This window comes from Diadema antillarum, unplaced genomic scaffold, assembly GCF_040938485.1.
Source record: "Diadema antillarum isolate AM-2024a unplaced genomic scaffold, OU_Dant_1.0 scf00000072, whole genome shotgun sequence".
Lineage (NCBI taxonomy): Eukaryota > Metazoa > Echinodermata > Echinoidea > Diadematoida > Diadematidae > Diadema > Diadema antillarum.
The window spans coordinates 1,715,325-1,732,154 of record NW_027270961.1 but is presented as its reverse complement, the minus strand read 5'-3'; the positions used below and the strand labels follow the sequence as shown (position 1 = coordinate 1,732,154).

At 39.2% G+C, this 16,830-nt stretch overlaps 1 protein-coding gene across 1 annotated transcript; it reads right to left on the bottom strand.

Moving 5' to 3' along the window:
• Positions 1-273: 273 nt before the first annotated feature.
• LOC139717146 (putative aldolase class 2 protein CC_1201) lies at positions 274-12,854 on the bottom strand. Its single transcript, XM_071628647.1, has 5 exons — positions 12,678-12,854; positions 11,917-12,091; positions 7,253-7,386; positions 6,008-6,124; positions 274-432 (listed from the first exon to the last, which is right to left on the bottom strand). Exons 1-5 carry the CDS (start codon positions 12,852-12,854, stop codon positions 274-276), a joined length of 762 nt encoding a protein of 253 aa, XP_071484748.1.
• Between the last annotated feature and the right edge of the window lie 3,976 nt (positions 12,855-16,830).

Below are 16,830 nucleotides of genomic sequence, written 5' to 3'. Positions count from 1 at the left end.
TGTTAGTGTTAAGCCTTGATATACAGTATGTTTGACGTGCTGGTATGCAAATAATCTTTTGTGTCACAATTTGCTGAATAAAATATTACAAAATAGCATTTAAATACGTATAATTATAGACTCGATGATTTAGAAAGTACGTGTATAAAATCATTCCCTTTCTTCCTTGCCCAAGTTGCAGCACCATTTGGTGCATCGTCACCATATGTTCTCTTTGTGTAGTACTCATGCACTTTGCTCAACTATTATGAGAATAAAGACAAAAAAGAGAAATTAGTCCATAAAGCATGGTTTGGAATCTTTCAACATCCTCTTGAGAGAATCGTAAAACATTTTCTGATGGTCGCCATATCTAGGATCAGGTGTGGCAACCTCCTTGACAACCTTCTCTGGTGCCATTCGCATTTTCAAACCAGTGGACTGGACCAAGATCTGTTGGGGAAAAAAAAAAGTAGCAGAAAGTACACCGATGATAAACATTGGTCTGGGTGATTTCTCACTACATGAAGAGCACGCAGAACCATTATCTCAGTTTCAATACAAAACAGGAGCTAAGAAAGGTCTTACGTTGGTAAACTGTACTTCGTTACATATGATAAGGGGTTGATTTCATGATGCCTTTTAAAGTGAAAACATAGTACTGGTAAGGGTTTGAGAACCGGTCTTGCACCATTTCATATTTGCTTGCAATACATCGAAAGAGTCTACCAAGAAACTTACCCAGCTGACACGATTTTCCTGGATGATGAATTGTTTTGGAGTATTTTAAGGTCAAAAGTGTAGAATAATAAAAGTCGGTAAACCGACTTTTATTCCATAGAGGATCTAGGCTAATTCGCGGACTCGGGGACAACCCGGCCATATTGCACACCGATTTACACGCAGTTCATTGACAATGTTTATTGTAGTGGTTGTTTTTTCTTTTTCTTTTTTTTTTCCGTGATCGCCATATTCTATATCAATAACAAAGACGCTTAACTACTATAGTCCAGTCAAAATAGGGTTTCACCCACCACTAATTGCAACAGTACGATTCCACTGCAGTGCAACTTGTTATGGGCTCCTAAACACCATACTAAAAGTCCCAAGAAATCCAATGGGAGAAAGTGGCTAAATTTGCATAATATGTAAATTAGCTCCCATAATGATAAAAATACAGTGCTTCCATGAAAACTATGCTTCTAGGTTTCAGATGAAACACCCAAAGTGTTGAAACTTATGTTTTCAATGTCAGTTAGTGCGATGCAAACATTTCCATGTACATATTCTGGGCCTCATTTGCATAATATGCAAATAAGCTCCAATAATGATAAAAATACAGTGTTTCAATGAAAACTATGCTTCTTGGTTTCAGATTGGAACACCCAAAGTGTTGAAACCTAGCAATGTAAGTTAGTGCGATGCAAACATTTCCATGTACATATTCTGGGCCTCATTTGCATAATATGCAAATTAGCTCCAATAATGATAAAAATACAGTGTTTCCATGAAAACTATGCTTCTAGGTTTCAGATTGGAACACCGAAAGTGTTGAAACCTATGTTTGCAATGTCAGTTAGTGCGATGCAAACATTTCCATGTACATAATCTGGGCCTCATTTGCATAATATGCAAAGGGTACCGAGCCAACGGAATATTCAAATGCATCATGTGCCCGATATGAGCATATCAAGAGTGTTCAAATGTGATATTTCAGTTTCTCTTCACCAAAAACAAACTTTTCAGCATTAGAAACCTAGCATGAATAATTTTAAGCGAATAATAGTTTGTTATCAGACAGATAATGATAGCTTATCCATTAATTACGTAGAATCAAAGTACGAATTTAAACAACTGTCAACATCTATAACGTCCAATTTTGTAATTAATGAACTCTATTTGGAGAGTTGCTTATTCGAATCTGGATGATTTAGCTCTTGCACCCTTGAAGGTTTTGAGATATTGAAGATAGCACAGTCAAAGGAAACTCTGTGGGTAGTGACAAAAGTTACCCCTATCGATCATATCCCCACGGCCATTTGCAAAACATGCATCAACCAACGCGATTTCCGTTGTTCTAAGCGTACAAGATTTTTTTTTAAGTCGTTTGGCCGTCTAGCAAAGACTCTTTTATTTCCATGAAAGTATATCTTTAAAAAGTGGTGCACATGAGTCAAAGCTACTCGGAGGGAGGTACCCGAATTTATCCCTATACCCTCACGGCCCAGTACAAAACACAGTATACACACGTGAATATAGCTGTTTGAAGCGAAAAAACAACAACCCTCTATAACGTCCTTTTCGTTTCATTTCCATTAAATTTCAGTGGAAGTTATAGAAGAATTATTGTTCTACAATATCTATAAGATGAAAGGGTGAAATCCTAAAGGCAATGAAAAACATGCAGTATAAACAACAGCGAAAAAATTTTCCATGGGTACATGCCTCTGAAAAGTTCTTCCGCCTGTCTAGCACATACTCTTTTATTTTCGTAAAATGCAATTCAGGTAATACAGGAGACGTTGCTTTACAATATCTATATTGTCAAAAAGTTGGACATTCAAACGCAAGCCCTTCGGAAGTGCCCAAATTACCCCTACCCTGACCTTCGTGGTCCCAAAACAGGTTAACAAAACATGCATTATATGCCAAAGCAAATTCAGTTGTACATGCACGTAGAAAGTCGTTTTGCCGGGTTGTAAATAAAAACACTTTACTTTTCATGATTTTTAAATGGTAGAGACACTGCTTTACAACATTCATATAGTCAAAGGGGTGCACACTCAAAGGCCACCGAGTGGGATGTGTTCAAATCATCCAACCCCCAGGGCAATATAGGAAACATGCACTATCATTTAGCACGAATATGTTCCAATTTTCCAACGGTTGTACAGCAAGTGCCCTATTGTTTTCAAGAAATGCAATATAATTAAAAGAAGAAAAAATTGCTCTACATTAACTTTATTGTCAAAAGGGTGAACATTTAAAAGTAATCCCTTGGGAAGTGTCCAAAATTACACCTCCGCTCAAGCCCCGTAATTACAACACACGGATACTATGAACGCAAATACTGACGTTCTTTGGTGCATGGTCTTAGAAGTAGTTCCGGCAATACAGCTACACACTTTTATATCAATGAATGTCGTGGAAGATAGAAGAAGCATTGCTTCACAATATCTATTCAGTGAGAGGATGCACATTAAATGCCAATCCTGTGGGATGTGCCCCAAAGTACCCCACCCTCATGGCAATGTAGAAAACATTGAATATCATTAACGCGAATATACTATATGTTCCAAACGTACATGTTTCAAACTTCGATCACGCCATATCATGCAGCAAGGGCACTTTCGTTTTCAAAAATACATTGTAGTTAATAGAGGAGACATCCCTTAACAATATCCATATTGTCAAAAGGGTGAACATCAAAGGACAATCCCTTGGGAATGGTCCAAAATTACACCTACGCTCACGCCCCCTTAAGACAAACACAGATATTAGCAACGCAAACACCGTTGTTCTAGCGTGGATGGTTTTAAAAGTAGTTCCGGCAATACAGCAAATACACTATTTATCAATGAAAAGTCATGGAAATGATAGAAGAGGCTTAACTTTACAAGATCTATACAGTGAAGAGGATGCACATTAAATGGCAACCCTGTGGGATGTGCCAAAAATATTCAACCCTCACGGCAACGTAGAAAACATATAATATCATACAACGCGAATATATATATGTTCCAAACGTACATGTTTTCAAAATTCCATCGTGCTGGATAGCAAAGGCACTTTTGTTTCCAAGAAATGCAAGTAATTAATAGAGGATACATTGCTCTACAATAACTGTATTGTCAAAAGGGTGAACATTCAAAAATAATCCCTTGGGAAGTGTCCAAATTCACATCTACGCTCACGCCCCCTTATTACCAAACACAGATATTAGCAACGCAAATACCGTTGTTCTAGCGTGAATGGTTGTAAAAGTAGTCCCGGCAATACAGCAAATACAATTTTCATCGATGACAAGTTATAAAAATTATAGAAGAAACTTAACTTTACAAGATCTATACACTGAAGACGGTGCGCATCAAACGGCAACCCTGCATGTGGGATGTGCCAAAAATACTCCACCCTCACGGCAATATAGAAAACATATAATATCATATAACGCGAATATACATATGTTCCAAACGTACATGTTTTCGAAATTCCATCGTGCCGTATAGCAAAGGCACTTTTGTTTCCAAAAGAATGCAACTAATTAATAGAGGAAACATTGCTCTACAATAACTGCATTGTCAAAAAGGTGGACATGCAAAGGTAATCCCTGGGGAGGTGTCTAAATTTACACCTATCACGCTCACGTCCTTTATGACAAAATACGGATATTAGCAACGCAAATGCAGTTGTTCTAGCGTGAATGGTTTTAAAAGTAGGTCCAGCAATACAGCAAATACACTCTTATATAAATGAAAAGTCATGAAAATGATAGCAGAAGATTTGCTTTACAAGATCTACACGATAAAGAGGGTGCTTATTGACGTGGCGTGTGCCCCCGAAATGCCCTTTATCCTCTTGGCAATATAGAAAACATAAAATATCATATAACGCGAATATATCTGTTCCAAACGTACATACTGTCAAAATTCGATCGTGCCTTATAGCAAGGGTATTTTTGTTTTCAAGAAATGCAATGTAATCAATACAGGAGACATTGCTTTACAATACTTATATAGTAAAAAGTGGTGCACATTTAAAGCGGCCCCTTGGGAGGCGCCCAAAGTTACCCCCTCAACCCCGCGTCCCCATATGCAAAACGTGCATTATGCCAACGTGAGTACTGTTTTTATGAATGTACTCTTACAGCTACCGCTAATTTGCATTTTATGTAAATTATTTTTGTCCGACCAATTCGAAAAGGCATCTATCGTGTTCATTGACCTACAAAATATAAGTTTATACATTTAAATCTTTAAAATTGGATAACGGGAAGCTGAGATCTGTCAATTTCCTCTCATTTCAGGTGCTAATTTGCATATTATGCAAATTTTACTGTTTTGCCCCGCTGGATTTTTTGGGACTTTTAGTATGGTGTTCAGGAACCTCAACGACTTGCACTGCAGTGAAATTCCTACTGTTGCAATTAGTGGTGGGTTACCCCCTAAAAATCGCTAGATTGACTGGACTACTATCTTTGATCAATAATATGCGAGCCAAGCGGTTCTTTGATGTGCGCCTTGTATCAACTCGGCCCCTAACCATGCTAACTGCGACCAGCCAGAACGCGAGGCGCTCCCATTAGTACATCGTATAACACTGTGCAATCCAGAGGGACAACTCGGCCCCGCCGTCAAAGCGAGGCCGAGTTGTCCTCGAGTCCGAGTTAGCCTGACCCCGATCGGGTAAGTTCTGAGATTGCGACTCCGGTGAACCTTTCGAATTCCACAAAGATTCATTTTCATGAAAATTACACATTACATCAACTTGATACTGACATACATGTAGTATGTTAAGGGTGGTAATTATTCCCCCTGCTTTCTGAAAGCGGTTAGTGAAGTGCTCTTTCATTACGCTATAAAAGTGAAAGCATTTTTTTTCTTTATATCGTTGTCCACGCATGAGGTCATAAACTCAAGTAGTCTCCTTATCCAGTGGTTCCAACACCAAAACTTTAAAAACTCATAACTTTTGCATCGATGGTCCGATTTTCCTCAAACTTTCATTGATGTGTTCTATTAATGTTGCTGCTTTCACTCAATCCACATTTCTCTTTGGGTTTTGGTTTCCTTTGAGGCAACAGAGCTGAGAGGTATTGATTCTCTACATTCACAGAGTACTTTCTGTTATATCACAGCACTCCCTAACATAACCTACACACCAGACACACACACACACACACACACACACACACACACACACACACACACACACACACACATACGATGAACAATAGCAACTCAGATCAAGTCGAATAACTTAAATTTACACCACAATACTGAAGAACAAGTCAAACGCATGTTTTCCAAACCTGATTCTTAGCTGCACATTCCAGCCCATGTAGGTCAGAAAAGGCATCGCAAGCTCGCTTCCCAACGACCAACACCCCATGGTTGCCCATGAGTAAGACTGCTTTATCGCCCAGTATCTAAATTGTCATTAGAATAATAGATTCCACGCATTAGAATATTGTTTTATTCAAAGGGATGGTTATATAGTTTTTGTTGAGATGTGTAAGGCGAATTCAGATTTCAACTTTTTGAGAGATGATTAGAAACTAATTATGAAATACAGTACAATTCTAGATATATTACGTTTATTTGACGAAAATTGGTTTTGAAATAGTTGAGATATACAAAAACAAAGATAAAAAATTATCTTCATAAAAGGTGGGTCCCACCTTTTATTGGGACCTCTCTGTTTCTGGAAGCCTCAGCCTTTCAAAACCTATTTTCATCAAGTAAACTGTAAAAATATCTTAGAATTGCTTTCTCTTAAATATAAGTGGTTTCTATAACTGTAATTCAAATGATATTCAAAAAGTAAGTAAATCTGAATCCCCCATCTCAATCAAAACTTTATTATCCATTTAAATTGCAAAAAGACATAATGATCTCCGAAAACATTCATTATTCTTTTGCCAGGTAATTTGTGTACGTAAAATCACGGCGACTGTAATAGTGCGCAACACATTCAGAAATTAAGTATTCGAAAACATGTTTCATTTCATTTCATTTGTTTCCACATCCTAATAAAACGCACAGAACAGTGGAACAATACAGGAAAATTTTTCAACTTAAACAATTTCACGATGTTGTTTATACACATATACACACATTACAAGGCCTATAGGCTTGACGACCACTGTAAAAGTTATAAAGGAAACAGTCAGAAGTGGGAAAGATCAAAGGACGCGACAGCTCTGTCCAATTTAAGACGCAGGCAATACCCAAAAGGGAAAATAAACATGGTTTTAAGGGTGATGCTTTGATTGGTTCGGTCAGTGGTCAGTGCTCCCTCCCTTCGAAGGAAAGAATGTCTCGATTAAACGTCCAAAAGTCATGGGTGTTCTTGTTTGTACTTTTTTTAAAATTAATTTTCCCATAAAAATATTCTATTTACGCATATCGTAGATCATTGATTATGTATCATTTCGACCGGAGCAACTTCTAGGAATGCAAACTCTAAAGGAAGTAAAGTTGTTTGGTGTCAAAAATTGAGGCAAAACATGTATACTGTACATTTTGATAGACTGTGAGAAAAAATAAGATACAACCTTGGCCAGCCGTTCACCTTCATCTTCCTCCAAGGCTATTCCTGTGTAGTCCCAGTCATAAGCTACTCTGTTGTAAAATAACATCGCTGTCTGATGTAGAGCAAACTTGATAGGTTCGGGGTCGTCAAGGCAGGCTGTTCATTATGTTTTGATTGAATTAAAGAGAAAAACATTTCATAGGGAAGATCTGTCTCAACCATATCGGATAAAATACAGCAGGCACGAAGTTGGACCCATTTGTTAACGCTTTATAGGGTTAGAATTTGTTATATCTCTATGGCTTTATGGGCCTAATACACTCGTTCACTGCTGTACTATCTACACGTCATCGGTATGTGCGTCTAACACCATACCAGCTAATTGCAAATTATAGTTAACAGATGCACAACACTCAGCGTTAAACTGGGAGGCAAGAATCCCTGTCATTGAAAATTAAAGAGATTACATCAAAGACAAGGTAACATAACTATACATGTATTTCAAATTTTATATGAGCTTCATACAAAATGCAAGCCAATATCTCAAGATTGATGCGATGACAAACAAAAATTGCTCGCCAGACAATAAGGTATCTTTATAATAATATTCCCTAATAATACGGCGATGTTATTGTGACAAAATCAGATCATACAAGAGCAAGTCAGCCGTTTTTCCAGCAAACCACAGGCACATTAGTTTGTAGGTGGTATCTGGGGAAGGTTTATCTGCACTAAACTTGTTGGCATCCATTTGGCACGATATATTCGATGTGCACATGTAGCCAACACATAGCGTGGGGCCAAGGTGTCTGATAACTCCATGGTGGAGCTGTGCAAGTGTTGCGTTGATATTATGCGTGTTGCATGTTAGCGCACTGTAGTGTAATGTCTCTTCAAGGCGTCCTGCCTTGTGGGATGAGAGAGAGAGAGAGAGAGAGAGAGAGAGGGAGAGAGAGAGAGAGAGAGAGGGGGGGGGGGGGGGGGGAGGGCGGGGAGGGAGCACGCATTTGTTGCATCTCTTCAAGGCGCCTAGTCTGGGCCACAGATATAAATAGGTAGATTGATCAAGCCCATTCACAACCCATGCGTAGCTTTATAGCCAGTTGCGCGCACATTACATGCCGCCATTTTGTTAGTCTTCTGTTACGTCACGGCTTGCGATGAACAACGGGGAGGTAAAAAAGAAGAAAAAAAAAGTCTGCGCTATGCTGTAACTCTGCAAACCCTGTTCTGCGCACGCAAGCCGTGACGTAACAAAAGACTAACCAAAATGGCGGAGATCGCGTGCGCTGGCTATGCTTTCAGACCACAGAACTCTTACACATAGAAGAATCACTCGCCACCCGTTTTGTCGCCGTCGCTCGACTCATTGTCACGTGACGTCCGCCATTTTGCTTAGCGGAACTTTTTTGCGTGCAAATCCCAGCAGACGCTATCCACATACAGTGACTGCATGTTGTACCGTGTTTTTCTGACCCTGAACGAGGCATTAAAATGCCGTATTGTGCGGCTGTAAACTGCACAAATCACTTGACAAAAGGATTTGAAAACAGGTAAGTTTGACACCAAGCCATGATGAGAATAACAAGTAATTAATTCCCCAAGTAACGTTACAATTAGGCGGATCGGTCGTATGTTGGCTTTCTTGTGAGCGCAGTAGCAAAGGTAGTCCCAGACACTGGATTTTGTGTTTGCCGTCGACATATGTGTTTACCACCAACTACCAAAATATGCAAAATAAAAAAGATCAAGTAGGCCTAATTTAGGCCCTGGGGCTATACACTCTGTACGTTGTGTGTTGGGGCAAGCAGCTTTGTACATGAAAAAAAGTACTATCTATTTATGTAAATTTGAGCTTAGGTGTAAACTTTACACGTAGATTTATTCTTGTCTAGCTAGAGTCACAGTACCAGTGGTGGGTCAGTGTCAGTGACAACACTACAGTCGTTTAGTAGATACAGCTGTACTAGATTGTCTAGACTGACTGTGTACTCTTGTATTAAAGTAGAGTAATAGTAGTAGTAGTAGTAGTACGAACAGTTGTAGGGTAGACTGAAGTTCCAATGATATTGATAATACTGAATAAATTTAACTATTCTAGTATATTACTCAAACTACTTACTTTATACTAGGTAATGTCAGTCAGTGTCACGTCAGTACTGAGTCTGTAGATTCTAGTTTCTGCCCAATTTCTGGAAACCTTTATCTGTTTATTTTTACTTCTGTCTGAATTAGCTAGACCTGACTGATGCGTAACTCACTAACTGTTATTGCGCTGACATGTAAGTCTCTTCTTACAACAAAGTTAGGGGTGATATTGGATATAAACTGTCAGCTGCCGGTGCCTTGTTATTAATCTTATCAGGAGCTTTCCATGGACCATGTCCATGCATGCAATCATCATCATGCTTGCCATAGTTGTATTGTAGGTACACATGTTTTATGATTATGAATATGAGGTCTATACAAATCTGATATGGTAATAATTTTCACATGTATCATATGTTCTCTGTGTGTTAAAAATCCTAGATTTCCAAGAAGGGGTGTTGCTCTTCGCCAAAGATGGATTGTGAACATGAGAAGAGACCACTGGATTCCCAAACCATACTCTACCTTGTGTTCTGACCACTTTGAAGAGAAGTTCTTCGATCGCACCGGCCAGATAACAAGGCTGCGGGCAGATGCTGCACCAACTTTATTCAACTTTCCACAACATCTCATGAGGGTACATGCAGAAGAACAAATTTTAATTTTGCATGTTAGGTGTTTGAAATTTGAGTTTTAGTTTTGAAATCCGTCCGACCAGGAGCAGACATATACCCTTGTGTGTATGTCTGCTTCAGAAACGGATTTTAATCTACCATCACATCGCATCCTGGTCGCTGATGAAGAATGCGATGACTAACCTGTTTGGTGTCTTGTTTCTAAATAATGCGCTTTCCTCGCCGGGATAAAGCGTTTTGAGGTCTATTGCCATTTTAGGTTTTTATCACATTCACATCTGTTCTTTCAAACTATATTGCAGGATTTTATTTTAAATGGTGCTTAACCTAACAAGAGCAAGAGTGCAATTTTGCACTACATGTGTATATGAATGTATTGCCTTTGTTATCATTGCCAAGAATGCCTTTCATATTCTTGCCAGACAGTGTCCATTATTCATGGATTTATTTTTATGTTGTTGCCACATTGCCAATTGAATGCATGTTTATGAAACATTGCTTTCGCAATATGCAATATTTGTCATACACGTATTTGCGAGACTTGTCTTGCCTACATATTGTTGCCACATTAAAATTTCGTACTATACCATAGTATGTTTTCACACTATATATATATATATATATATATATATATATATATATATACATACATACATAGATAATTCTATATATTGAGTACCGGGTAGTCTACTTGTTGGTGTAGCAATATCATGATATCGAAAGTAAAACAGGAACCAAGTTCATGTTGATCACCAACAATTTATTTACAGCACACAAATATTTGAGCGATTCGCTCTTTCTCAAGTGTTGTTGCAAATCGCTCAAAAATTGGTGTGGTGAAATAAATTGTCGGTGATTAGCATGAACTCGATTTCTGTTTTATTTCATGTATACAGATATAAAGTGTATATATGCCTATAGGCCTATTGCTTCCTATATACCAATATGTGCAATAGTGATAACTACATTGTACTACACACTACTAATGATAATGATAACAGCAGGAATATAGATAATTAAGGTGATGTTGTCTTCCAAATTTCTAATATGTTGAACGAGTATATGTCAGATGGGGAAGATGTATTACATGATCATATCCACAAATCATTGATTTTTACAACTGGACTGACTGGAAATTTAATTTGACCTGTTTAATGGGAGAAAAATCAAAAGCACGAACACACATCTTCTTACAATATCATTGGAGGGGAAAAAATGCAAGACATAGGGTTGAGAGGGGTATCAGAAAAATGGCAGGACACGGACAAGGACAGGCGCGCGTCTTAGATTATTTTATACCAAAGCAGATCACGTCTCCGAAGTCAAATAGATCTATCCGAAAGGGGAAAAAACACCTGTTTCAATACAGACAACTGTCAGGGAAGAGTGTGAAATAAATATGAGTACATGAATCTGTGGTCAACGCTGGATTGAGAAGTACCAGTTTGACAGTTTACAAGTTCAAGTAAATATCAAAGGGCTATGAGCGGCTGTCATACTGTCCGATCAGTGAGTTGACCGTATCGTACTCGCGAGGAGCTAGCTGCTGAGGTTCCGCTAAGCAACATGGCGGCGTGTGCACTGAGGCGTCACATCCTGGGCGCGCGGTGGCGACACCGAGCTCAGCGGGTTGTGAATGGGTGTGATTCTTCTATGTGTAAGAGTTCTGTGTTTCAGACCCCACTTGATCATTCTACCTATATAGTTCTGTGGTCTGGGCTCCGTCCCCTTTTCCTTGGTGCGATAAACCAAGAGAGGGCGCAATTTTTCTGATAGCGATAATCGAGAGACTGCGTGCCCAATGCACAGAACTCGTTCTGTGGCCCAATGGGGCGCGCAGTCTCTCGATTATCGCAATAAGAAAATTTGCGCCCTCTCTTGGTCGCACCAAGGAAAAGGGGACGGAGCCCAGACTAGTATATGAACGGAATGATGATTTAGATTCAAAGTCGGAAAGCCTCACCTAAGGCAGTGGTGTATGGTTGATGTGTGTGCATTACACTCGTGATACCATCCACAGGATAACGTGCCTTATGGATGGCTCGGTGAATGGCCGACGCCGTGGCAGCAATTTCCCCGTCGCCTTCCAATACTTCGCCTGTATCAAAATCGACGCCGATCAGCCGGCTAGCTGTCACCTAGAAATCAAGAATATTTCAATAACTGACACCAAGTATGGTGTTGTGACCAGGAGATTCTATAACAAAGAGAGAGGGAAGAAAAACTTTTGTTGAGATATTAGGCTACTATCCCTCTCATCTGGTTATGGATATCGATGGTAGAAGGGGAGTCTATTCAGTGGTTTGCTGAAGGTGGCTTGAAGAAAAGGACAACGCAGATCCTAAGTGAACAATAAACTATTCATTATTGTCATAAAAATGGCTAGTGGTGCAAAGACTGATAGGATATATCTTATCTTACCTAACATCAAAGACATCTCTTGGCTCTAACGGTCATTCTCCGTTTCCATATTCTTTTCATCCCGATTGCTTTGGTCAGACAAGGACAAAATAATTTGCATGTTACACTTTCTCTGTCACCAGCACTTCGTGTTTCCTGTCAGTAACCAAAAACTTGTGTCTGTTCTCCTTTAATCTTTTAAGATTTTTTTCTCTCGTTATCGTTCACAAGATACTCGTAATAGGAGCCAGAAATTGTCTATTAAAAGTAGAATGTGACGGATAATTTGTTTACACCATTACAAACATAAAGGATCACTGTCACCTCTGAGAAATGTAGACCGTAAGGACAAACGAGCATGACGTCACCATCGCCGTTCCGTGCGGGCGCCCTCTGAGTGATGTGATTGTAAATCCCATACCCAAGATCATAGAAATCACAAGCGCGGAAAGCAAGAGCGAGATCCACTCGGGCAGCGTAATTCAGTTCTGCTCGCGACATGATGACACCTGGGTATTATGGCAGTGACACTGTAGATGTATGATGATCATTAGCTAGGTTGATTTAGGGAAACAAAACTGAATGTACAAAGTTCTCATCTACATGACCTTACGGAAATAGTGGATACAGACATTGACCAACAATAATATAGGCGATGAGAAGTATTTTTTTCTTTTTATATTCTGTTTTACATTCCCTAGATAATCACTGCCAGTCAGTACACGCACAATATACTAACTTCCGTAGAGGTACCATGAACCATTTGCGAGAAATGGAGAAAAATATCAAATTTCAATATTTTGACTTGACCTTTGACTTCATGACCCGAAACTCTCTCTGGAAAATCATTATTTGGTAGTAGGCCTACATGTAGGCCTATGTACATAATATTGTTTACTAGGTTTAGTACTTCAATATTACATCTTTCGAATTCAGTATATTGACTAATGCGTGTTTTGCGTGTTTGGTAGCATTACAGTTATTTTCGCATGTCCAATATTGGTAATCAATAATTGCTGTCGAAAACATCGAAGGGGACAGCGAATTCCTGCTGGCTAAGAGTGTTGTATTTCAGGAATGATGCAAATTTAAACAGAAGTGCTGTCTGAGTGTCAAGCAATTGTTTAATACTTGCGATAGCTCCCATGGATTCTTGGCAGCACAGAGCATGGGTATACCAAGGAGAGATTATTGTTTCCTCTCCTAACACCACCTCCCTGATTTGAAAAACACGTATACAAGGGCGCCGGAAGCGGGGAGGGGAGCAGGGGCCGGGGCATTTGTCCCTTCCCCCCCCCCCCCAAAAGTGATAATAATAATGATAACATTTATTTGGGGGGGGGGGAAACGAGTTTTTACCCCCCCCCCCCCCCAAGTCCCTGTAATATTCATTCATTTCTTTATTCATTCATTTCTTTATTGGTCTATGTCAGACATAGAAATTTGGCTTCCACTGGCATTACATTGCAACAAAATGATCGTAACAGTACACATAGTTTACATCACAATTACATAATTACGTCTATGATAAGCACAATGAAAACAAACAACAACCTACAAATCTATTACACAATACATATACAATATATAAATTCTTCAAATCACACTGCTTCAACCCTTCTCAGCCCCCAATTTTAAATTTACAAAATAATAACATAACACTACAAACAAAACTTATATCAGAAAATTCAAAATAACACACACACTCACACACACATACACACCCAAATAACTAACATAAGTCTCAGTTAGCATAACAACCAGTAATATCAAACAATAACCCAACTAAATAAACCCTCTAATATTCCATATTATAAGGTTAAATAAATACATCAAATCCCTTCATACATATATATAATACTATTTCAACATTTATACTTACAATATATACCCAAAACCCTTTGCTGCATAACCCACACCAAGGAAGGAGATAGAGAAAGAGAGAGAGAGAGAGAGAGAGAGAGAGAGAGAGAGAGAGACATACAGACAGACAGAGAGAGAGGAGGAGAGAGGAATGTGAAATTTGTCCCTGGCCCATAATCCTGTTCCCTGGAGCACGTATATGCAGATGAAATAAATACTTATTCAATTATTCAGACCAAAATGAACAATAAAGGTACTTTTCTTGTCTAAAAGTTCTCAATTTCATATCTGAAAATGCGAAGATTATGATAAATTAATTATATCATTAGTGTATAGGTTTATACATCATTATATCCATACACTAATATTCACTTATGAGTAAATTTAGTGAATAGATGGTAGCCTCGCGTCCTCCAGTGTGCCTCCTGAAACATACCTTTAGTAAACCTTACCTTTTTTCCTTTTCTTTAGATGCTTCCTAGCAATATAAGAATAATTTTCATTGCTCGAATAATGCGATCACTTTAAACTTTTAATGAATACATTTCAGACGAATGGCAAAGTGAAAATGGCTGTCTCGCTCTGCCCGTACATAATATCATTATAGTAAAATGAATAGTTTTCATAAGTTATGATCCCTTATAGCCCTTTGCAGTGAGTTTTTTTTTTCGTAATTTCGTAGAAATTTGATTTCAAATGCTGTATAAACGCAACTTTTATACTCTGTTTTTTTTTTTTTACAAAAAGTCACTACCATGCCCCCCCCCCCCCCCCCCGAAGATCTCACACCGTCACATAAAATAATGTACTCCCGGATGTTATAATCATAGTCCTTCGCACTGATTTTTTCTTTCACTATGTTTGATTCCCTAGAAAATTGCTTTTAACTGCTCTATAAACGCAACTTTTGTACTCTGTTTTTACAAAAAGTCCCTACAGTGGGAGGGGGTATCCCCCTCCCACCCCCCCCCCCCCACCTCCTCCTCGGTCGCTTTGCTCCCTCGTCGAGGATCTCACACCGTCACATAAAATAATGTACCCCCGGATGTTCTGTAATCATAGCACTTCGCACTGATTTTTGTTTTTACAAAATGTCCCTTAAACGATGGCACACCTTTCCCCGTTCGGTCGCTTCGCTCCCTCGCCGAGGATCTCACACCATCACATTATTTCATGTGCCTCCGTCGAGATTTTAACTCCCCACTCAAAAAAAAAAAAAACAGGCAAGCAAAAAAAAAACAAACAAACAAACAAACAAACAAACAAACAGAAGTGTTCCGGCGCGCTTGCACGTATATTATCAAGACCTGTCTGCGCACACAAGTAAACGAGACAATTATCGTCACGGTTGGGGTCAATAGGTATGCTCACTTTGCATGAATAGATATCTGATGCTACGGGTGCACGACCCCATTAATAGAAGCAGGAATCATGAATAGCCCCTCTATCATGTCTTTGTATGTGTTCATTGATAGACCTGCTGAAAGGCAAAACGACTTGATGGAAATGTGATTAAATCAAAGAATAGCAAAACTCCATATTGAGATAGCGGAAGTCAATAGCAGCAGTAACTTCGGTTGTCCTCGAACTTTACAGACAAGGGCTTACAGTACTGTACAAACAAGGGCTTACAGTATGTGTTTTTCACATACAGTTTACTTCTTTCCGGTTGTTGCCATGGCCGCGACCTTTGCCCCTACCTATGAAAGAAATTACAATTGCTGCCGCTATCATTCACTGTTATCACTGAACTGCAACGCAAAGACAATAACTGCTATTATGGATGCTGCGATATACACTACTGCTAGCATATCAGCGTACTACCGCTAAGGCAACATGCAGGACCAAGACTATGTCTTTCTAGATTGTGCCCAGGAAACAAGTCTTTTATAATTTTGAAATACAATGCTACGCAATTAATTATTAATACGGATTGCTGGCAGATGAGAAAAGGTGAATGCTGATTCTTTTTTGAAATTTTGACAATTTTACTTCATTTCCCCCGGATTGAGCTACTTGCTAACTCTGTTGTTGCTTTATTTTGTACAAATGCTTGGTGACGTGAAGATATTTCCCTTTCAGATCTGTGACGAGCACTCCCATCAAAAGTGGCGGATCCAGGCGGGAGAGCACCGGGCAGCCCCCCTACATTTTTTTTTTTTTTTTGTTAAACAAAAGAATTGAAAAGATTAGGGTGCGCCCCCCCCCCCCCCCCTCCAATTTTGTAAAGGCGCTCCTCTTTACGAAATTCCTGGATCTGCCCCTGCATCAATACAATTACAATGGATGAATAAGCCTATTTCGTTACGAAATCAGTCATTTCGTAACGAAATGTTGTCATTTTGTTACGAAATGGTCACTTCGTCGACGAAATGGCTGATATAGTAACGAAATAGGCCATGCGACACTTGGCACCCCTTACAGCTAGCTCTCCGGCTCATGTCGCACAGTGGGCATTGGCGTAATCTCCCCACACTAGTTTACATCGGTATCGCAACGGAGCAGATTGTGGTCTCCTCCCCGATAAGTAATATTGATTAAATGTACAAATATGACCTCTAATTGTCATGTTCTTGGCTCACAGCAATTTCTCACCAGCGAAACGTTGCGGCTA